Source organism: Eptesicus fuscus, chromosome 16 (genome assembly GCF_027574615.1).
Source record: "Eptesicus fuscus isolate TK198812 chromosome 16, DD_ASM_mEF_20220401, whole genome shotgun sequence".
NCBI lineage: Eukaryota > Metazoa > Chordata > Mammalia > Chiroptera > Vespertilionidae > Eptesicus > Eptesicus fuscus.
Window position 1 is genome coordinate 32,840,641 of NC_072488.1, and position 21,397 is coordinate 32,862,037.

General features: G+C 36.8%; 1 protein-coding gene across 5 annotated transcripts in view; it reads right to left on the reverse strand.

Moving 5' to 3' along the window:
- FANCL (FA complementation group L) overlaps window positions 1-21,397 on the reverse strand; it is a 61,835-nt gene that overhangs the window by 36,661 nt on the left and 3,777 nt on the right. For 3 of the 5 annotated variants that reach the window (XM_008162107.3, XM_028139883.2, XM_054728563.1), the window contains exons 2-5: window positions 16,725-16,783; window positions 15,066-15,126; window positions 11,156-11,212; window positions 6,560-6,660 (exon numbers count right to left, since the gene is read on the reverse strand). In XM_008162107.3, coding sequence (XP_008160329.1) covers window positions 6,560-6,660; window positions 11,156-11,212; window positions 15,066-15,126; window positions 16,725-16,783 — 278 coding nt within the window. Of the gene's footprint in view, window positions 1-6,559; window positions 6,661-11,155; window positions 11,213-15,049; window positions 15,127-15,260; window positions 15,276-16,724; window positions 16,784-21,397 lie in introns of those variants that run through there. The other 2 variants (XM_054728564.1, XM_054728565.1) reach the window with 2 other exon arrangements.

Consider the following 21,397-nt stretch of genomic DNA (forward strand, 5'->3'; position numbering starts at 1 on the left):
AAACAAATGAAAGAAACCTGGGTTCTTGGATGACCTTGTGGGACAGCGCCACCTGTACTCACTCTTGACCATCTGCCTACGTCTGAGCTGTTAATGAGAGATTAATAAAATTCTATCTTGTTTGAAACATTGAGGATTTGGGGTTCTCCAGTTTAACTTGTACCCTAACTAAAATAACGTATTTCTATCCATTCACAATAGGAAAGAATATCTTAGTGTTTGGTCTATAAAAAAAAGATATTATAGAGGGGAGAACAGTGATAAGCTCTTACACGTAATTTAAAAAATCATTCTTAAAAAAGTCTATTTTAAATGATCTACTTTATTGTTTTGGTGAGTATCTTGATTTAAACAACATGGAATAATATTTACTCATTTAAATAAGGTAAATAATTCACTTAAATAATAAATTTTAAAAACTTTCATCATTGGAATGCTCAATATTTTTTAAAGTTGTGAAATCACATTTAAAATAAGGAGTTTGGGTATTATTACTTTGCTAGGCACATTCAAAATTGACTAAAAATATAAAATATATATATAAAATCTAAAGAAATAAAATATACCTTTGGCACTTTACTTTGTATTTATCACTTGCTGCATTTCTTTCTAAGTATGCTTGCAATAAGTAAAATGGCACTAAACTTGGCAGTTAAGTTTTATAACACTTAAAAAGGATACTTCAGCTCAGGGAGATTTTTGTTGTTCTTGTTAGTAGCTGAATGTTATCAGTAGAGAGCAGCAGAAGGAATGTGCTTTATCTCTTGAAATAGTGTACCTATTTTGACCAACAGCCTAAGTTATATAGTTTTTCTTTTATTTAAATATCTAGGTATATTTACATAATAATAACATCAAAAAGTAGACTGGAGACCTTCATGGTTTTAATAAAGCATCAAAGTTTCTATTTTTACCACTACTCACAAGTTTTAAGCATTAATACTTCAAACCTACATTTCAAAAAGCAACCTCCCTAATTGGTGTCTTTACTTCCTGTCACTTCTGTACACCAACCTATCCTGCCTTCCATGACTACATTAATTTACCTAAGTAACTCCTTGCTCAAAAATACTCAATGCGTCTCCATCAACTGCATATAAAGAATCCTTAGTCTAGCATTAAGACCCTTCAGTCTGGCCCTTATATTAATTCTCTTATGTGAGCAAATGATTTACTCAAAAGTTCAAAAATGAATTGTACATTTCCATCATTACAGCCTTGCCTCCACCAACCCCTCCCTTTTAAGTCTTTCTATATTCCTTCCAAGCTTATCCCAAAACCCACCTCCTCTACAAACCTTTTTAAATTATTTGTAACTCAAAAGGACTTCACCTTTCTTAAAACTCTCACACTGCTGCTTTTCATGTAAGTTTATTGCTTTTTATAAGGAATATAAAAGTATTACACTTCTATATATGTGCCAATGCTCTATGTATTAAATGAACATGGAAAAGCTATTCAGACCAGTTCATGTTTATGCTTCACATGTGTGTTGTGAACAACTGAATGCACATTCTGTTTAAATTAGATACTATCAACACATAACCAATTTAGAAAAACAAAATTTTTCACTATTAGATAATTTGCAGTTATTCAATGATTTGGATATGAATGAGGAAAAACATTCTTATAAAGGTAATTTGTTAACGTCTATGTTCTTTTGCATTATATAACAAAAGTTATTACTGGTTATAATTAAATCGTAACACTAATTAAATCTCTGTAAAACTCATATACAGTCTGACATTTTTGAGTGAACTAGTGTCTCAACAACTTTATAGAAACTTTAGACAGGGATTAACTGAGTCACATAACATGTTTCTTTTCAACATTCATTATTAGTTTCGATCGAAAAATGAAGGAAATGTAGCTCTCAGGGAGGTTACATTACATGACCGAGGTCACACAGCTGATAAGTCAGAATTAAAGTCCTTGTCCACTTATTGAAATTAATTTAGTGTAAACAAGTATTCCATTTACTCCAATATGTTATATAGTTCTTTGAAATTCATTGAGAATTATAGAACATATCATCATCACTGGATCAAATCCATTACTAAAATAATAGGCTTAATTAAAAACCTAACTTAATATATGTTGAGATATGTTAACAATCCTTCAGTGGTACAACAAATTAGGTAAAACTCAGCTCTTTCCCAAGACAAATCTGAAAGGCCAAATACCTGAATTCTACTCACTCTGATAAATAATATGCTATAAAAATGATAAAACCATCATATCACTTCCCCATTTAATCTCTGAATTATCTGGGGCCATGTGATTATTAAAACAACCATAAGATAGGCTATAAATAAGGTGACTATGAATTTCTTCCAAACTGGGACACTTCTGAGACTGACAGGGGTCAGGATAAAAGGCATTCATTAATAGAACTATCCTAGGTAAAGTGAGATGTAGATCAGCCCACCTGTAACTCCAGGACATTCATAGTACCAAACAGACAATCCTGCTAAACACCAAGGACTCTGTTTAATTCCCATTGTTTTATATGAGCTACTCTACAAAACAACACAAGCAGAAGTTAACAGAAGCCCATCAAGACATCTTTTTGCATCCCTCACCCTTGTGAATCAGCATAACACCCAGCTGTCATATCATCTTCATCTTTACCCTTTGAACAACTTGCTGTTTTTAGTGTGCTTTTTAAGAAGTTTAAACATGTATAGAAATTATAACAACAGCAATCAAACTTAAGATAGCTACTAATTCTGTATCATTTCTAACTTAATTTTTTATAATGCCTGATCCTATAGAGTTAATTAGATATGTCAAGTATGTAATTTAAAAACACAGCAAGGTCTTCATTAACTTAAAAAGATGTTTCTTTTATTATCAGATTTTATTATTACACTAACAAATCTATAAGATTATTGTTAAGAATGCAAAGGAAATATGGATATATTGACATGGCCTAGCAATCATTGAGATTCTCATAATACACTTAAACTAGTTTGTCATACAAATCATTATGTGTATCATTTTTAAAAGATCTATATACTGTATATAAAAGCCTAAGTGACCATCCTACCATTCGACTGGTAGCTATGATGTGCAATGACTACCAGGGGGGCAGACGCTCCAACCAGTAGCTATGACACACACTTACCACCAGGGGGCAGTCACTCAACACAGGAGCAGCCTAGCTGTGGTGACTTGGCAGCTGTGGTTCTCAGGCGATGTACCTGGAACCAGAGAGGAGGGAGCCCGATTCCGGGGTGCATCACCCGAGAACCTCCCTCTCGCAATCCAGGACCCCTCAGGGGATGTCGGAGAGCCGGTTTCAGCCTGATCCCCACAGGCTAAGCTGAGGGACCCCATCAGTGCATGAATCCATACACCAGGCTTTTAGTATTTTATTTTATTTTTTTGCCACTTATACCACTGCTTTTATTTTTAAATTTAATGTTATTGTTTAAAGTATTACATATAGTAGTACATATATCTCCTTTTTCCCCCCCATAGACCTTCCCCCAGCCTCCCCTAACCCCTGTCACATGCCCTTATAGGCTTCTAGTATTTTAAATGAAAAAGCTAGCTAGTTGCTGAGGCAGGGCCTCAAAATGTAGCAATTCTAGTTTGGCGACAGTACAATTCAGGTCTCAGTTTTAGTTCTGAGTGTCCTGAAACCCAGTATTATCAGTGTGCCAAGTATACCTGATTTAAGAATTAAGATGCAAAAATAAAACTGATGGGAGATTTTCTTACTTTACCAGTGTTGGATAAATATTGACAAATCTTATTCTTTGGCCTCTCACAACCCAGAAAGAAATATTCTCTTCTGTTAACAGTCTTTATTTGTAAAGCTATGAAACAAATGATTAGGTAACAGCTATATACCTAATTCAATCATGCATCCTAGTCACCATAATTAAACTATCACCTTTCTCAAATCTAAGCCAAGAAACTGTCTCTCAGGTTGCATTAATTTTGCATATGGCCAATTTTATCCATAGTTACATACTGAAGGTACTTGAGGGAACTTTATTGAAGGCTGTATATCAGAGCTGACCCACAGCACAACTCCAGGGAGCATCATTCACATACACAAAGCCTGAGCACTGACATGCAACCAGCCTTGGCTGTATACACTCAATTTATATATACAAAGTTGGGAATATAAATATATATCTTGAAACTTATACTGAGAATTAAATAAGAATTATATAAAGTAGCTAGCACAGTCAGTGGCATATAACAGCAACTTCATAAATGAAAGTTCCTGTGTGCAATGACCTTAGTCTAAGGTGGAGACCAACATTTATATTGTGATGAAGGTTATGGTAGAGGCATTCATATCCTTATTTTTGCTTTTCACCTATAATCTAAGTTAGAGATCTATCCCTTTTTCTGTCACATCACAATATGTATAATACAAAGCAAAAGTCAATACTTTCCTTTCATCTCTAAAACCATATATTCCATAAAGTACTTTATATACTTGCACTACTTCTCTTTATAACTTTGTTACTAATGGCTCTCAAGAAATCCTATAATTATATTTATAGTTCTTATCAGTTAGAATTAAGTACTACTGTGATTATCTACTTAAATTCTGACTCTTCTACTAGATGTAAGTTCTATGAACAATCTTAAGTCTTGCCTATGTATCCTCACTGCCCTCAATTATAGGCATTCACAAATAACAGTTAGTTGGAGAGAAATGAATTATTCAAAAATTTTATATTTAAATTATCAGTGCTTCAATTAATTTTTACTGGAGTTCTCTGAAATATGTCACATTCACATAGAAAACTGTTTCAAAATCACTTTATCAATTTAACAAAATAAAACTAGAACCATTACCTCTTCCCTTTCCACTCCCTTCATACATTCTTAACTATTTTAACCCTTTGCACTCGCTTGCTTTTTTCTCGATTCCTTTATTCTACTCGGGATTTAATTTTTTAAATACCCCAGATTTTACAAAGCGCGGCAGTAGAATAAAAAACTGGAGTTTCTTTTCATACAAACTTATTTATTTGGATTTTTTTAAATTTCAAATTAATGATACATTCAATAATTTAGCTACCGATGCTACCCGTGTCTAGTCACACTCGACATCCCAGTGCAAAAGGTTAAAAACTAAGGTCTTAATATTAAGCACCTGAAAATAAGTCAAAGTAAATTTTCTCTATTCTGTCACCTTACATCCAAAAAATGGCAGGGTCCATGTCATCAATGCCTTGAAACACACCTTCATAACCTTAGCAGAATTGCTATTAGCTCATCTTAATTCATTACTTGTTTTCTCTTTTCTTCCTTCCATTGGTATGCTATATCCTATATAATAAAAGGCTAATATGCAATCCTCCTATATAATAAAAGGTTAATATGCAAATCGACCGAACGGCAGAACGACCAGTTGCTATGACACGCACTGACCACCAGGGGCAGACGCTCAATGCAGGAGCTGCCCCCTGGTGATCAGTGCACTCCCACAGGGAGAGCACCGCTCAGCCACAAGCCGGGCTCATGGCTGGCGAGCACAGCAGTGACAGTGTCTAAGGATGTACAATTGCCGCCACTCACACATCCCCCGAGGGCTCCCAGATTGCAAGAGGGCACAGGCCGGGTTGAGGGGACCCCCACCCCAAATGTATGAATTTCGTGTACTGGGCCTCTAGTTTTATTATAAAGGTTCCATCCATCCTAAATCCTATTCAGGAATAACACCTTATCAAATAAAGCCTAATCTCATAAATTAACATTAACCTCAATATCACCATAATAATACACTTAAAATTATAGGTAACATCTATGTCTGGCTAAGATGGAGAAGCTTGCTACAGACCAAAACTTCCACTGAGAACAACTAGAGTAACCAGATAAAGAGAAAAGGAAAAAAAGTATGAATGCATCAAAGAACTGCTAAGGCAACCAGGACTTGAAGGACCAAGTTCTTAAAAGGGGAAGTAGAAGAGAGGTAAATAAAAATTTTGCAGTCATTTTTCCCTTTGCCTATTTACCAATTCTGGAACAGAGCATGAGAATACGGATTTGGGCAAGGTGAGACAATAGAAGACATTGGTGGTAGATACAAGCCTAAATAGATTTGGAGACATCAACAAAATGGTATTCAGAAGTTCTAAAAATTCTCTCCTCTATAATAGCAACAAGAAAACTGACCACAAAAATGTAAACAAAATAAAAATTAAAAAAGGAAATATGTGAGGTGATGGATATGTTAATTAACACAACTGTGGGTATATTTTCACAATGCGTATGTATATCAAATCATCACAATGTACATTTTAAATATATTAAAATTGTATTTATTAATTATATGCCAATTAAAGTTTAAAAAATATGTTCAGTGAAAATATGTAATTTTTTCACAAATTTAGTATTTTACCTCGTAGGTCATTTTTTCATGATAACATCCCTTTAATTCATAACCACAATAAGGATTAGACACTCTAATTACAATGAAATACTTTGACTAAAAACAGGTATAAAACAGATTGCTAAAACTGAAAAAAAATTAAGTTGAATGTGTAAAATAAAAACATTTCTAAAACATATTTTAAAATAGACATACTTATCCCAACCAAGAATTCCTATTTCTTCAATAAGGCTTGAGTAGAACTGGGGAGGAGGAGGCAGTGAATGTATTTCTTGTTTATTCTTTAAAGCAACTTCCTATTTAAAAGAAAAAACTTGGATCAGCTGTGGAATGCCAGACAATGATTTGTTAGTACCTGATTACACAAAACAATTTCATAATCTTCTCTGCACCTAACTAAAGTGTCCATTATTTTTATAGGAAATCCAGCTCAATCTTTCCACTTCTCATAAAGAAAAAAAGAAAACATGAAAAAGTTAAAGGACTGCACTGAAGATCATATAAAAATGTCAATGATTTGGTTAGTGTGGCTCAGTGGTTGATCGTCAACCCATGAACCAGGAGGTCACGGTTCAATTCCTGGTCAGGGCACATGCCTGGGCATCAGGCTCAATCCACAGTGTGGGGCATACAGGAGGAAGCCGATGAATGATTCTCTCTCATCATTGATGTTTCTATCTCTCCCTCTCCTTTCTTAAATCAATTAAAAAAATAGAATGGATTAAAAAAAGTCAATTATTAAACTGTCAACCTTAACTTTAATATTCTCCTCTATTACGCTTATCAAAGATAAAAAACTTTTTTAAAGAATACTCATTTCCAAGGCTTCATTACTATCTTACCACTCCGGGGACATGTTTGATAGAAAGTAACATGTACCTTTAAAGAAGAGCCTGAACTCTAAGTATATTACCTAGACTGACACATTAATACACCATTATGAATTACCTTATAAACAAAGACCCTTCATTATCACAATAAATACTTACCTGCTAATTTCTTTCTTCATTCTGTATAACTCCCAGACTGGGCAAGTTCAAGTGTTTTGCCATCTGGTTAGATCACAATTGCTTTTTCTACTAGGCTCACCTAAGGTATGTTGAAGATGGCTTATGTTCCTCCAAACAAAACTAAAATTATGTTTTAGAAGCAATACAAACATCACTAGAATTGCTGAGGTTAAAAATTAGGATTACTGCAAAGGTGCGAACCTAGACAAATATGTTATTTGGAAAATAAAAATAAATGTTATCTACAAATTACATAGATGTTCATATGGTCTGAATTATCAAAAGGTATCTAAAAACTAAGTAAAATTTAAAAAGAAATCTGATACAATACCCAAAACCATATGGAAATAAGCATAAAAAATTATGTAAATGTAACCCTAACAAAAGGTATAAATTTTAATGCTTTAAGTATATGTTTAATTATTAGTGCTTATACTTTACCTAATGATATCTGATGATAGCCTGATGGTCCATAAAATATATTTGTAATAGAGGCCCAAGTGCACGAAATTCATGCACGGGGGCGAGGGGGTGTCCCTCAGCCCAGCCTGCACCCTCTCCAATCTGGGACCACTCGAGGGATGTCCGACTGCCCATTTAGGCCTGGCTCCCAACTGCTCGCCTGCCTGCCTTCCTGATTGCCCCTAACCGCTTCTGCCTGCCAGCCTGATCACCCCCTAACCACTCCCATGCCAGCCCGATTGATGTCTAACTGCTCACCTGCCAGCCTGTTTGCCCCCAACTTCCCTCCTCTGCCGGCCTGGTCACCTCTAACTGCCCTCCCTTGCAGGGTTGATCGCCTCCAACTGCCCTCCCTTGCAGGCCTGGTGCCTCCCAACTGCCCTCCCCTGCTGGCCATCTTGTGGTGGCCATCTTGTGTCCACATGGGGGCAGGATCTTTGACCAGATGGGGGCAGCTATATTGTGTGTTGGAGTGATGGTCAATCTGCATATTACTCTTTTATTAGATAGGATAGAGGCCTGGTACATGGGTGGGGGCCGGCTGGTTTGCCCTGAAGGGTGTCCCGGATTAGGGTGGGGGTTCCCTTGGGGTGTGGGGTGGCCTGAGCGAGGGGCCTGTGATGGTTTGCAGGCCAGCCACGCCCTCTGGCGACCCAAGTGGAGGCCCTGGTATCTGGAATTTACTTACCTTCTACAATTGAAACTTTGTAGCCTGGAGCGGAGCCAGGACTCCTGCTCGCTCTGTGGCCGGCAGCCATTTCTGTTGGGGTTTGTGTATCTTCTATAATTGAAACTATGTAGCCTTGAGTGTAGGCCAAGGCAGGCCAGGGCTGCAGAAGCTTGGCTTCCTCCATTGCCGGGGGCAACCCTAGCCTCCAGCTCTTTCCAGCTCTGTGGCTGTCGCCATTTCTGTTTGGGTTTCTTTACCTTCTATAATTGAAACTTTGTAGCCTTGAGTGGAGGCTTAGGCCGGCAAGGGCAGGTGGAAAGCTTGGCTTCCTCCATTGCCTGGGAAACCCAAGCCTCCCTCCTGCTCTCTGTGGCTGTAGCCATCTTGGTTGAGTTTATTTGCATACTCGCTCTGATTGGCTAGTGGGCGTGGCTGGTGGGTGTAGCAGAGTGGTGGTTAATTTGCATGTTACTCTTTTATTAGGTAGGATTGTTAAGATTATCCACTTTAAAAAATATGTCAGTACAGTTCCTGTACTTATACATATAACATGTATATAGTATTTCCTTTGAAGTTTCTATTTTTATTCAGAAATTTTAATTATTGCTACCCTCAAATATTGAAAGTAAAAAGAAACTTGGATAATAATAAAAACAGTATTTTAATCCTAAATTTATGATATTTGTAAACTCTGCCTTCTACCTTAGGTCAGACATGTTACTCCTATTGTAGAACCATAACAGGAAAAAAGCAAAGGCAGAGAAGCAAAGCATTCTTTGTGGAGAAGGAAACAAAGGTATGTAGTAGAAAGAACACAGGATTTACACTCAGAGGTTTTAAATCCTAGCTTGAATATTTCCTAGTTTTGAGGTCTTAGGCAGTTAATGACTCGGCTCTAAAATAGGAATAAAATAACCTACACCTCATACAGTTTTTTAAAATATGGGTAATTGTTCATTTATTAAATGCATGCAGAACAGCTCTTTTATGCCAATTATTATTAGGAAACTCCATGGAAGATTTACAAAATTTCCAGAACAAATTCAGTAACTACTGATTTCATTGAGGTATCAATACTTTTATCAGTGACTAGAGGCCCGGTGCACGAAATTAGTGCACGGGGGGGGGGTTGTCCCTCAGCCCAGCCTGTACCCTCTCCAATATGGGACCACTTGAGGGATATCCGACTGCCCGTTTAGGCCTGATCCCGGTGGGCAGTCGGATCCCTAAATGGGCAGTCAGACATCCCTCTCACAATCCAGGACTGCTGGCTCCCAACTGCTTGCCTGCCTGCCTTCCGGATTGCCCCTAACCACTTCTGCCTGCCAGCCTGATCACCCTCTAACCACTCTGCTGCCAGCCTGTTTGCCCCCCAACTTCCCTCCTCTGCCGGCCTGGTCACCCCTAACTGCCCTCTCCTGCAGGGTTGATCACCTCAACTGCCCTCCCTTGCAGGCTTGGTCCCTCTCAACTGCCCTCCCTTGTAGGCCGGGTGCCTCCCAACTGCCCTCTCCTGCTGGCCATTTTGTGGTGGCCATCTTGTGTCCACATGGGGGCAGGATCTTTGACCACATGGGGGCAGCTATATTGTGTGTTGCAGTGATGATCAATCTGCATATTACTCTTTTATTAGATAGGATAGAGGCCTGGTACAGGGGTGGGGGCCAGCAGGTGTGCCCTGAAGGGCATCCCGGATCAGGTGGGGGTTCCCTTGGGGCGTGAGGCGGCCTGAGCGAGGGCCCTGTGGTGGTTTGCAGGCCTGCCACGCCCCCTGGCAACCCAAGCGGAGGCCCTGGTATCTGGAATTTATTTACCTTCTACAATTGAAACTTTGTAGCCTGGAGCGGAGCCAAGCCTGGGGCTCCCTCCGAGGCCGGCAGCCATTTGTGTTGGGGTTATAATTGAAACTTTGTTGCCTTAAGCGGGTGGGCCCGGCCAGGGTGTGCAGAAAGCTTTGCTTCCCCTGTTGCCAGCGGCAACCCTGGCCTGCTCTCTCAAGCTCCATTCTGGTGCCATTTGTTTGAATTTGTTTACCTTCTATAATTGAAACTTTGTAGCTTGAGTGAGGCTTAGGCCTGGCAAGGGCAGACGGAAAGCTTGGCTTCCTCTGTTACCTAGGAAACCTTGCTCTCTGTGGCTGTAGCCATCTTGGTTTGGGTTAATTTGCATACTCGCTCTGATTGGATGGTGGGCGTGGCTTGTGAGCGTGGCTTGTGGGTGTGTCGGGGGTATGGTCAGTTTGCATATTTGTCTATTATGAGATAGGATTGTATTATAGGAACCCTATTACTAATAACACATCCCAACAAATAAACTAATAATTCTTCCATTTTTAGATACACTATCATAAGTGTGTAATAATATCACCAATACTGTCCATATTTCTTTAGAAAGCTAAAAAATAGGATCTCATGTTATTCAGAATTATAGTAATAAATGTACTAAAGAGAATATTGTGACTCAGAGATGAACTCAGTATTTTCAGTTTTGAATTAATGATTATTTCTTTGAAATTAAATGACCAATAGACCAAAAATAATAATTATGTTAATACTAGAAACCAAGATTTTCACAGTAAGATAAAAAAGATACAGGAATTACAAAAGCAATCAAGACTTATGGTAACAGAGTTAGAAAACAAATACCTACCAAGACCATCTTCAACTCCATCATAAAGCTTATTAGATCAGGAGAGTGCTTCATTCTCTAGATCAAAATGACATTTCCAATTAATTTCACTTGTACAATGAATATTCCATTCACTGAAACTAAAATAAAATACATGTTTATGTAAATGTGAAAAAATATTAATTATATTTACATCATAAAAGTGTAAGAATTGAAGTATTAGTCAATATCCTTACTATTCCTACGAATTTCATTTTGAAAGAGTAAACTAGAACTTAAAATCTACTCTGGTGAGATATACTGAACTGAGTAGAATGTCACCTAAAACCTCACACACTCCTCTCTTCCTTCAGCACTGATTACTGTCAAGTTTAGCAAATCTAGCAAACCACATCATTATTTTTTAAGGGAGTGAAGAAAGTGGAAATTGGCACATAAAATATAAAAATCAGGCAAATCTATACAACTAAAAAAATCTAGTTAGAGCAATTAATTAATAATTATAATACTGTCTATTTTTATTTTTATTGACCTTAAAGATGACCTGTAATTATTATTTTCGTCCTTTCACAATTAACCCATATTAATTCAAAAGGAGTCAATCTTTCAATAAGATAAAACTAATATAACAAAACTAGAGGCCCGGTGCATGAATTCATGCACCAGTGGGGTCCCTCGGCCGGGCCTGTGGGATCCGGCCGAAACTGGCTCCTCAAAACTCCCAAGGGGTCCTGGATTGCGAGAGGGTGCAGGCCAGGCCAAGGGACCCCATGGTACACGATTGGGGCCAGGGAGAGATGTGGGAGGTTGGCCAGCCGAAGAGGGACACCGGAGGGCTCCAGGGCATGTCCGGCCCATCTCGCTCAGTCCCAATCAGCCGGACCCCAGCAGCAAGCTAACTTACCAGTTTGAGTGTCTGCCCCCTGGTGGTCAGTGCACATCATAGTGAGCGGTTAAGTGGCCTTAGCATATCATTAGCATATTATGCTTTGATTGGTTGAATGGCCGACCAGTGGACCAGACACTTAGCATATTAGGTAGGCTTTTATTATATAGGATGGCAAAAGTAAACTTCTAAAGTAGAATGAGTATTTAAGAATCACTGTTCCATTTCTTAGAAATCATTCTTAAAATAACTATACAATAAAAGAAAAAATAATAATTTAAAATGTTTTCTTAGATAAAGTTCTTTATCATTTCTCTGCTTGAATTCAAAATATTGTATTTTTGTTACTTTTTGTGATGCCCTCACTAGAGCCACACAGTGCTAGACAAAGTAAATATATGAATTTGTTCACTCTCTTTAGAGACAAAATTAATAATCTAACATATTTTAGCAATGTATGAGACATAAGATTCACATCTTAAAATAACTTTTGAGTGTGTTCATGTTTTAGAACAAATCTTTGATTTTCCCTTCTTCTATACAATATCTCTCCTCTCCCCTTAATTTGGTAGAAATGAATAATAAGTTATATCCAGGGTCTACAAACTACAGTCCAGAGGCTAAATCCAGCCAATGCATGCTTTTGTAAATAAACCTGTACTGAAATGCAGCTAAGCCATACCTTTACCTCTTGTCATGGCTGCTTTGGCACTAAACGCCATAGTTGAGTGGCTGTAACAGAGAACTTACGATCCACAAAACCTAAAAAATGTACTATCTGGTCCTTCACTGAAAAAGGCTGCTGACCCCCTGACCCATATTTACTAGTTAAAAATGTACAAAGAGCCCTAGCCAGTTTGGCTCAGTGGATAGAGTGTCGGCTTGTGAACTGAAGGGTCCCAGTTTCGATTCTGGTCAAGGGCACATGCCTGGGTTGCAGGCTCAATCCCCAGTACGGGACATGTAGGAGGCAGCCGATCAATGATTCTCTCTCATCATTGATGCTTCTCTCTCTCTCTCCCTCTTCCTTCCTCTCTGAACTCAATAAAAAAAAAAAAAAAAAATGCAACAAAGAAAGAATAGTGATATTCATCTGGACTTGGAATAAAACAAAGACTCAACTAATATTGGGTTCTACATAACCAACTGGAGGGCAGAAAGGAGATTAAGTAATTGAGACTTTTTTTAGGAACCTTCTTGGTGAATTGGTGAAGAAAAACAGATATCTTCTTATTATACTTAGTCTTTATTAACAAGATTTTCAGGCTATTTAAATATCTCAATAGATTCACTTCTTAAACTTTGATATCTTATATAATAAAGAGGTAATGTGTATATTGACCATCACACTCTCACAAGATGGCTGCCTAAAACCAGGCTGGCAGGGGGGATTAGTGAGGGACAACCAAACGACTGAACAAGCAGGCTAAGTGGGGCAACCAGGCTGGTGTGTGTGTGTGTGGGGGGGGGGGGTAGTGAGGGACGACCAAACAACTGAACAAGCAGGCTGCTTGGGGCAACCAGGCTGGCGGGGGGAGGGGGGCAGTTGGGGACAACCAGGCCAGTGGCAAGGGACAGTTGGATGTGACCAGGCCAGTGGGGGGGGGGGGGAGGACAGTTAGGGGCAACCAGGTCAGCAGAGGAGGGCAGTTGGGGGAAAACCAGGCTGACAGGGGGGGCAGTAAGAGGCAACCAGGCCGGCGGGGGGGGGGGGGGTGAGGGGGCAGTTGGGGGTGACCTGGCCAGCAGCAGGGGGCAGTTTGGGGAAACCAGGCCAGCAGGGGGGGGCAGTTAGGGACAATCAGGCTGGCTGGGGGGGGAGGGAGGGGAAGTTAGGGGTGACCAGGCAGGTGGCAGGTGAGCGATTAGGAGCCAGCAGTCCAGGATTGTGAGAGGGATGTCCGACTGCTGGTTTAGGCCAGATCCCGGTGATCGGGCCTAAACCGGCAGTCAGACATCCTCCGAGGGGTCCCAAATTGGAGAGGGTACAGCCTGGGCTGAGGGGACACCCCCCCCCCACTGTGCACGAATTTCCTGCACCGGGCCTCTAGTATAATATAAATAGTCACAGGAGATAGGGAGGGAGCAATGGGGAAAAAAACAGAAGAAATAATTTAAGCATCCCCTTAAAAAACTGCTGTAATTATACTGCCAGCAATTACAGCCTACATTCTACAAATCAAATAGTTTCTCTCCTATTATTTCTTTTTGGTGCAATAATGCTTTATGTGAGAGTTTCTGTCATTGTCAGTTATCATAGATAATAATCTGCCTTTTAGATAGAGAAAATATAAGAGGGAAAAGCATACAAATGAAATGCATTTCTACTTAATTTATTTTTCTACAAGAGGCATTTCATTCTTTTCCTTTGCTTTAGTAACAATGATTTTGTTTTAAAGTTTCTTTACTCTTTAAAGGAATTTTCAGGTAGAGGAACTTAAACATTAAGAATAACTAAACCAGGGTACAGAGGGTGGGCAAAATGGGTAAAGGTGATTAAAAGGTACAAACTTCCAGTTACTAGTATACAATAATTTTAAAAATAATAACTAAATTAATCCTGCCTATATCTCACTAATGTGGCCTTTACAACTACTCCTATTATGTCCAACTACTCGTATATGATCCTAAGTGATCTCCACACCTTTTCTGTTACTAATCTAGAACTACAATCCCATTTTTGTCACAGATATCCTACAACTCCTAAATGGGTCCTGGCATTTCTTTATACCACCATTATTCAGTCTTAGCAGAAAAAATCACTCAAAAAGTGATGTATATGGATAAGGGTGAATGCATTTGAAGACAATGAAGTCTCAAGAATGGAAATCTTGAACATAAATGCTGCCCAGAGATGTGCTAAGGATTCTGAGACTGAAAAACACTTTACATAATGTATAGATCCTTAAAATATTTCATAGAGATGAAACCTACAAAATTTAGCAACTACTTTGTTACAGCATTTTGCACAGTAAGACTTTAAAAAAAAGTAAACTTAGTAATTTCTTACCCTTGCTTAAAACACAAACCTTTTAAAGGACTTACTTGTTGTATTATTTGATGGTATCCACAAAGTATTGTCCTCAGCTTCCAACTACATAGTAATCTAAAATTTAATGGAATAAAATAATGTGTTAATTGTTCAGTATAGGAAAAAACTTACATGTATGATAAGACAAACAGGCATGAGCATAGAAAAGAATGACAAACATAATTTTGAAATGTTAATAAAATGTTTACCACTTATAAAGTTCAAAGTCTTCAAACTGACAGTACTAATTTTATTTCAAAATATAAATAACTGCAATCAATAAATGATAGGCAAACAGTACATCTTTTTTTAAACATAGCAATGTTATCTACTGAACCAGATTCTGCTCCGAGGTAGGTTAAATAGAACCAACAGTTTAGATCTTAATATACAGAACTTATATTTGAGAGTTTATGTAGCAATACAATCTTCTTCAAATTCCAGGGTAATATAACTAAAATGATACAGAAAGGACATATATATATATATGCACACACACACACACACACACACACACACACACACTAAAAGGATAACTTTTAATTGTGTTACTGATAGTTAATGTTCATCTATCTACTGGGTCATCTCAGCTGTGCTCTCAACATTGTTAGGCAAGTAACTCTTCTAGGAAGAGATTTAACTTACCCAGAAGTAGGAGGCCTGAGTTTTCCCAGCATTGGCCACTCCTTTTCTTCAAAGTAGTTTATACTGTTTACATTTCCTTTCTACCCACTCATTCACTCTAAAACCCAATACACCTGTCTTGTGTCTACATAAAACCTAATCATTTCTAACATGATCCCTTTGCAACACTCAGCACTATTAACCACTCTCCTTCCTTAAGTCTCTCTGTGTTGGGCTTCAGTTTTTCCCCTTACTTTTCTGGTCAATTCTTAGTCTTCCTCCAAGGTCCTCTTTATTTACCCTCACTGGCTTTCTTTCCACCTCACACATGCAGCGCTGAAAGTCTATCCATACTCAGAGCCCCAAACCCCATGCCTACTGTGAATTCTACAGGCATCTCCATTCCAAGAATCACACTGGAATTAATACACCAATACTCTACTACCTACTGAATAGCCTCTCTTGGTATTTCACACCTGATACATCTTAAATCAATTTCTCCATCAATGCCCTCTTCTCTAGCTTAGTGATCTAAGCCAGGAACTTGGAAAGCATCCTCCACTCCTCTTTCCCTCTTATTTCCCACTTCGAATCAGTCACAAAATCCATCAATCCAACATGTAAAGGCCTCTGGAGTCTTCCTTACCCCTTACCCCTTCCTGACCCCTAGAGATATTTAGGAGCAGAACTGAGATTTGGGGCGCTACCTAAATTTCTAGTCTCATCTCTTGACATTCCTTGACAGGCTGTCTGTACTAATTCTAATTATTTTGTATTCTCCCTTTATACTTCAGTTCATATTTGTTAGTGAAATTTACACAGTTGCTGTTTACTGCTTTAAATTAAAAAGAAAATTAGAGAATTCATGTGTCACCTTTTAAAAGTACTTCAGCACCAGGGAAAATCATTTACAAATGCACAGTGACTTGGGAAAATCAGATATGACTAATAAGCATTTTAGGCAAAATTCTAATGACTGAAATCAGTTTATAGCAGATTAACTGACTACCCATTCCATAAAGATGCAAATATAGGACAAAACACATCACCTTGCATTCTTCAGCTGCAAATCTTCAGGCAACAATATTTTAAGATGGAAGTCTCTTCCCTGTGGAAAATATTGAAAAGGTTCAAATTTTCACCTTTCATTCAATGTTATGAGTTTCACTTAATTTTAGAATCATATAGAAAAGGCAATGTTTCCTTTATTTTCTAAACGGTATAAACTTAATCCAAATGTTTATACCTATTAAAATATAAGCAACATAATATTGCATTTGAGGAAAAATAATTGTTCAAAGCTTTGCAATTATTGGGAAATCAAAACACTAAAATTGTTTTCAAAGAGATAGTCACTCACATAAACATAAGCGTTATAAGAAATTGTTAATGTAGACAAGTATTTTTAGATGTTATTTCTTGTGAAATAAATGTATGAAAAAGAAAATTCCTTCAAATTGCTTTGAATAAGAAGAAGTCATAATGTTCATAAGTAAAATAAGAATATGTAATACATTATAGGCATCATATTTGCAATGTTCTATATTTTATAAAATAAAAATATATTTGGTTAAATAATCTAAATATACAAACATCAGAGAAATGTTTTCATAAATCAGAATGTATTTAATTCTCCCACATTTGCAGACAGTTAATAAAATTGCTAACATATTACATTACTTCTTTCAACTTACATTTTCACTAGCTATACATTTGAATACATAAAATTTTACTCAAGAGTCTTTCTAAGGAAGGAAAGACTGTCCTCAGAAATATATTCAGTTTTACTTTCTTGAGAAAGTGGATGAGTAAGCAGCTTAAACTTTGTAACTTAAATAGGATAATACACATGAAATCTGAGCAAAGGTAGGCAGAAAAGGACAAACAGAATTATAATCTTTTACTCCAACAGTATAAAATGAAAAAGAGTAATAAAATTCTCGAAAAACAATTACCACAAGAATTTTAGCACAGTCTCCCTCAAAGCAGTTTCAAAAATAGAGGAACACAATTAAATGTACCCCATAACCTTTACTTTCATGGTAATATTACAGTTCTGACTTTCATTACATTTAAATGTCGTTTAAAAAAATGAAACAAAATGTACTACTGACCTTTTCAAAAGGTCAAGTAACAATAATTCACTATTTCATTAAAGCACTAAGAGGTATTATGTAGTAACTTTAACCTAACTTTATAGACATCCCACACATAGGTGTAAGAACAATCTGGAACTCAAAATTTACATGAAAAATAGTAAAACTTCTCTACTGCTCTGTTATCTGAAAGAATAAAATTCCAAACTCCCTTATTTGCAAAATCCAGCCATTTTAAAAGGTCAAATGCCATGTCACATGCCATCATACGTTTCTGATTAAAGAAAATATCCAAATTAGTTTTTTTTCTTAATTGCTCTCAAAAAGGAGATTTTCCAGGCTTAGAGGAAACCAAAGTACTGATAATTGCCTAAATGTGAACCTCTCCATACATCCTCCCAAAACACTATATAGATCAATATTAAGAAAACAACAACAACACAACACACACACACACACACACACATGCAAATCTCATCTGCAGTAAAATCAGGAGACAGAGAACACTAAATTTCAAATTACCTACAGAAAAGAAAAAATATAGATCGCTTTTCAGTTGTTTCCAATCTGGAACTCCAACAGCAACTCCTTTTAGACAGCTAGGGGGTTCAGAAAAAATGCATGGAAGAGAGAAGAGCGGACTGGACCAAGTACAAAAATAATAATAAATAATCTGGTAGATCAGAGTATGGTAGAACACTGACTATAGGGAAGAGACTAAACATGAACACAAAAGGCAAGGCGTTCGGCTTGGAAAAGAAATGTAGGAATAGAAGATGGTAAAAAGGCAGAGAAGGAAATACTTTGGAAACTGGGTGCTAGGAGGAAAAAACAAGAGTGGCAAACTTAGGATCTTATGTAACAAAATAGAAACACTCAACTCCTCCCCTCAGCACTACAAAAACATCATCCATTAAATAAACTGTACTTTGCTTCACTGACAGAACAGTGTATTCCTGAACTAATAATTTTATAAACTATTGTAAACAGCCAAACAGTTCCAAACTTAAAAGCTATTGACTTCATCAATGCCACACTACTATGAGACAAAAACAGAATAAGAGACTCAAAACATTTCAGGTGATGATCGTCTGCCATGCAAAAATTGTAGAGATAAACAAATCACAATGCTGAATTATATATTTTTGAGTGTTTATACCCAGAGTCAGAAATTCAAAAACCAAGAACAGAAATTGTAAATTTTTTAAAAAATGAAGAAAAATATAAAAAGATATTAAAATGTAATAAATAGGTGTTCAACAAACAATAGAGTAAAATAAAAAAATTCAGAAGAGGCAAAGAAAAAGCAAGAAAATTATCAAATTAGTAAAAAATTAGAGATAATCAGAAAAAAGTAAGTGAAGTGGAAAACAAGTATAGGAAATCTAATATACAAATAATTGGAAAACATGAAAAGGAAAACAAAATAGAAGAAAAGACTATTTAAAATTATAATCCAAGTATACTTTCTGAAAATTCACATACTGAAAAGGACAACGGGACACAAGAGAAAAGTGACTCATAATGACCCACTCTGAGATTTATCTTAATGAACACTTTTAAAATAAGGTAGAAAGTACATAGCTTCTAAGAAAGAAGTCAAATAACTTATATGGGAGACAGAACAATTTTGGCATCAGACTTCTCAAAGCAAGATTTTTTTTAAAAAGCAACAATTGAATACAATTTTTAAGAAACTAAAAGGAAACTTTTGCTTCTAGCCATGATTTAAAAAAATACAGGATTTACTATCCCACTAACTAAAAAGTTGGACAAAATATGTATGAAACAATGATTTGTCAGACATCGAACAATAGGCATTATAGGACAGTGATCCTTGAAAAAGGGAAACAAATGAGAAAATCTCTATAGTCAGCTGTATGGCCTGGAGAATTTTCAGGCTGCAGGGCAAGGATGAAGAACGAAATAGAGCCCAACATTCTCCCTGATTTAAAAAGAAAGGGGTGAATTAGGGGAGGTAAAGGTATGCAGGATTCATAACGTACAGCACCAAAGATGAAATACATGGGGAAGAAAGAACTACAGAGTAAACTAGAGAACTTCAGAGGATTCCTCCAAAGGAGTCTTTAGCTAAATAGTGATTGCTACATGGATGTGAGAAAACCACCCAAAGCTGGGGAACCATGAGAATGGAGCATGCAAAACAATCTTGGAGCTCACACAAGGTTGGGCTTCTTCCCATCGAAGTGGACAACCTTGTACTATTAAAGCCAACAAATACAAGTGTTGCCTCAGTGATAAAGGCAAAATCTGTTCTTTTTCTGCCTAACAAAGCTTAAAAGCCAACATTGAAAAGATCAAACCATTTCCAAGTAACTTAACTGCTGCTTAGAAAAAAAATCTCAAGAATATTTAAGTGAATAAATAATATCTAGCACACCACAAGTAGCATGCACAATGTCTGGCATTCAATCAAAATATAGCAGGTATGCAGAGAAGCAGGAAAATAAGATTCATAATAAAAAGAAAAATCAAGAGAAATACAAAAACAGATTATAGAACTGCTTTAAAATTCTTAAACAGTTATTACAATATTACAGATATTCAAGAAGGTTAAGGAAAGCATGAGTATGCTAAATACACATGGAAGAGATATAAAGGAAGACCCATATTTAAAAGATAAAAAAATGCATATACAATGTCTAAAGTGATAAATATGCTAGATGGTATTAACAGATTAAACCTTGCAAAAATAGATATTAGTGTACCTGAAACACAGAAATAGAACATCCAAAAACAACAAACAGAGAGATTGTTTAAAAAAACAAAAAAGCAGACCATTAATGAATTATGCAACAACTTAAATTGGCCTATCGTGCATGTATTTGAAGTTCCCAATACAGGTAAGAGATAGGGGGAAACAAAAAAAATTTTGAAGAATTAATGGCTGAAGTTTTTCCAAATTAAATGAAAAAACAACCTCATAGATCTAAAACAAACAAACAAAAAAAACCAAACTGCACAAACTCTGTGGAGGGAAAACATAAATAAAACTACACCAAGATAAAAAGAAAAACCTTAAAAGCAGCCAAAGGAAAAATAACAAACTACTAACAAAGATAAGAAAAAAAGAGTTCTCGTAGAAAATAATGCAAGACAGTGAAGTGACATCTTTAAAGCACTAAAAGAAAAAAAAGTCAACCTAGAATCTTATACCCAATAAAAGTATCTTTCAAAAATCCAAATAAACAATTTTTTAGACATGAAACAGCTGAAAGAATTAATCATCAGTAGACATACACTACCTGAAATATTAAAGGCACTCAGGAAGATAGTAAGTGAAATCACATGGAAATCTGGTATACAACAGAGTGCCAGAAACAGTTAATATACAAGTAAATATAAAGACTTTTCTTATTTTTCAAAAATCTCTTTAAAGGATAACTGACAGTGCCAAATCTGTCAATTTGAGCAACAAAGAAAGTAAGAATGGATTACAACCCAAAGTATAAAATAAGTTTAATGAATCCATACTGTTATCAATAAGTGAATTAGTAAATGGGAGAGTTAAGCTAATCTCCCATGCAGAAGAATTGAGTAAATTATGTATATCCTCTACCTTAAAAGGGAGCATAACTCCCCATTCCTTAATGGGAGCTGCTCAT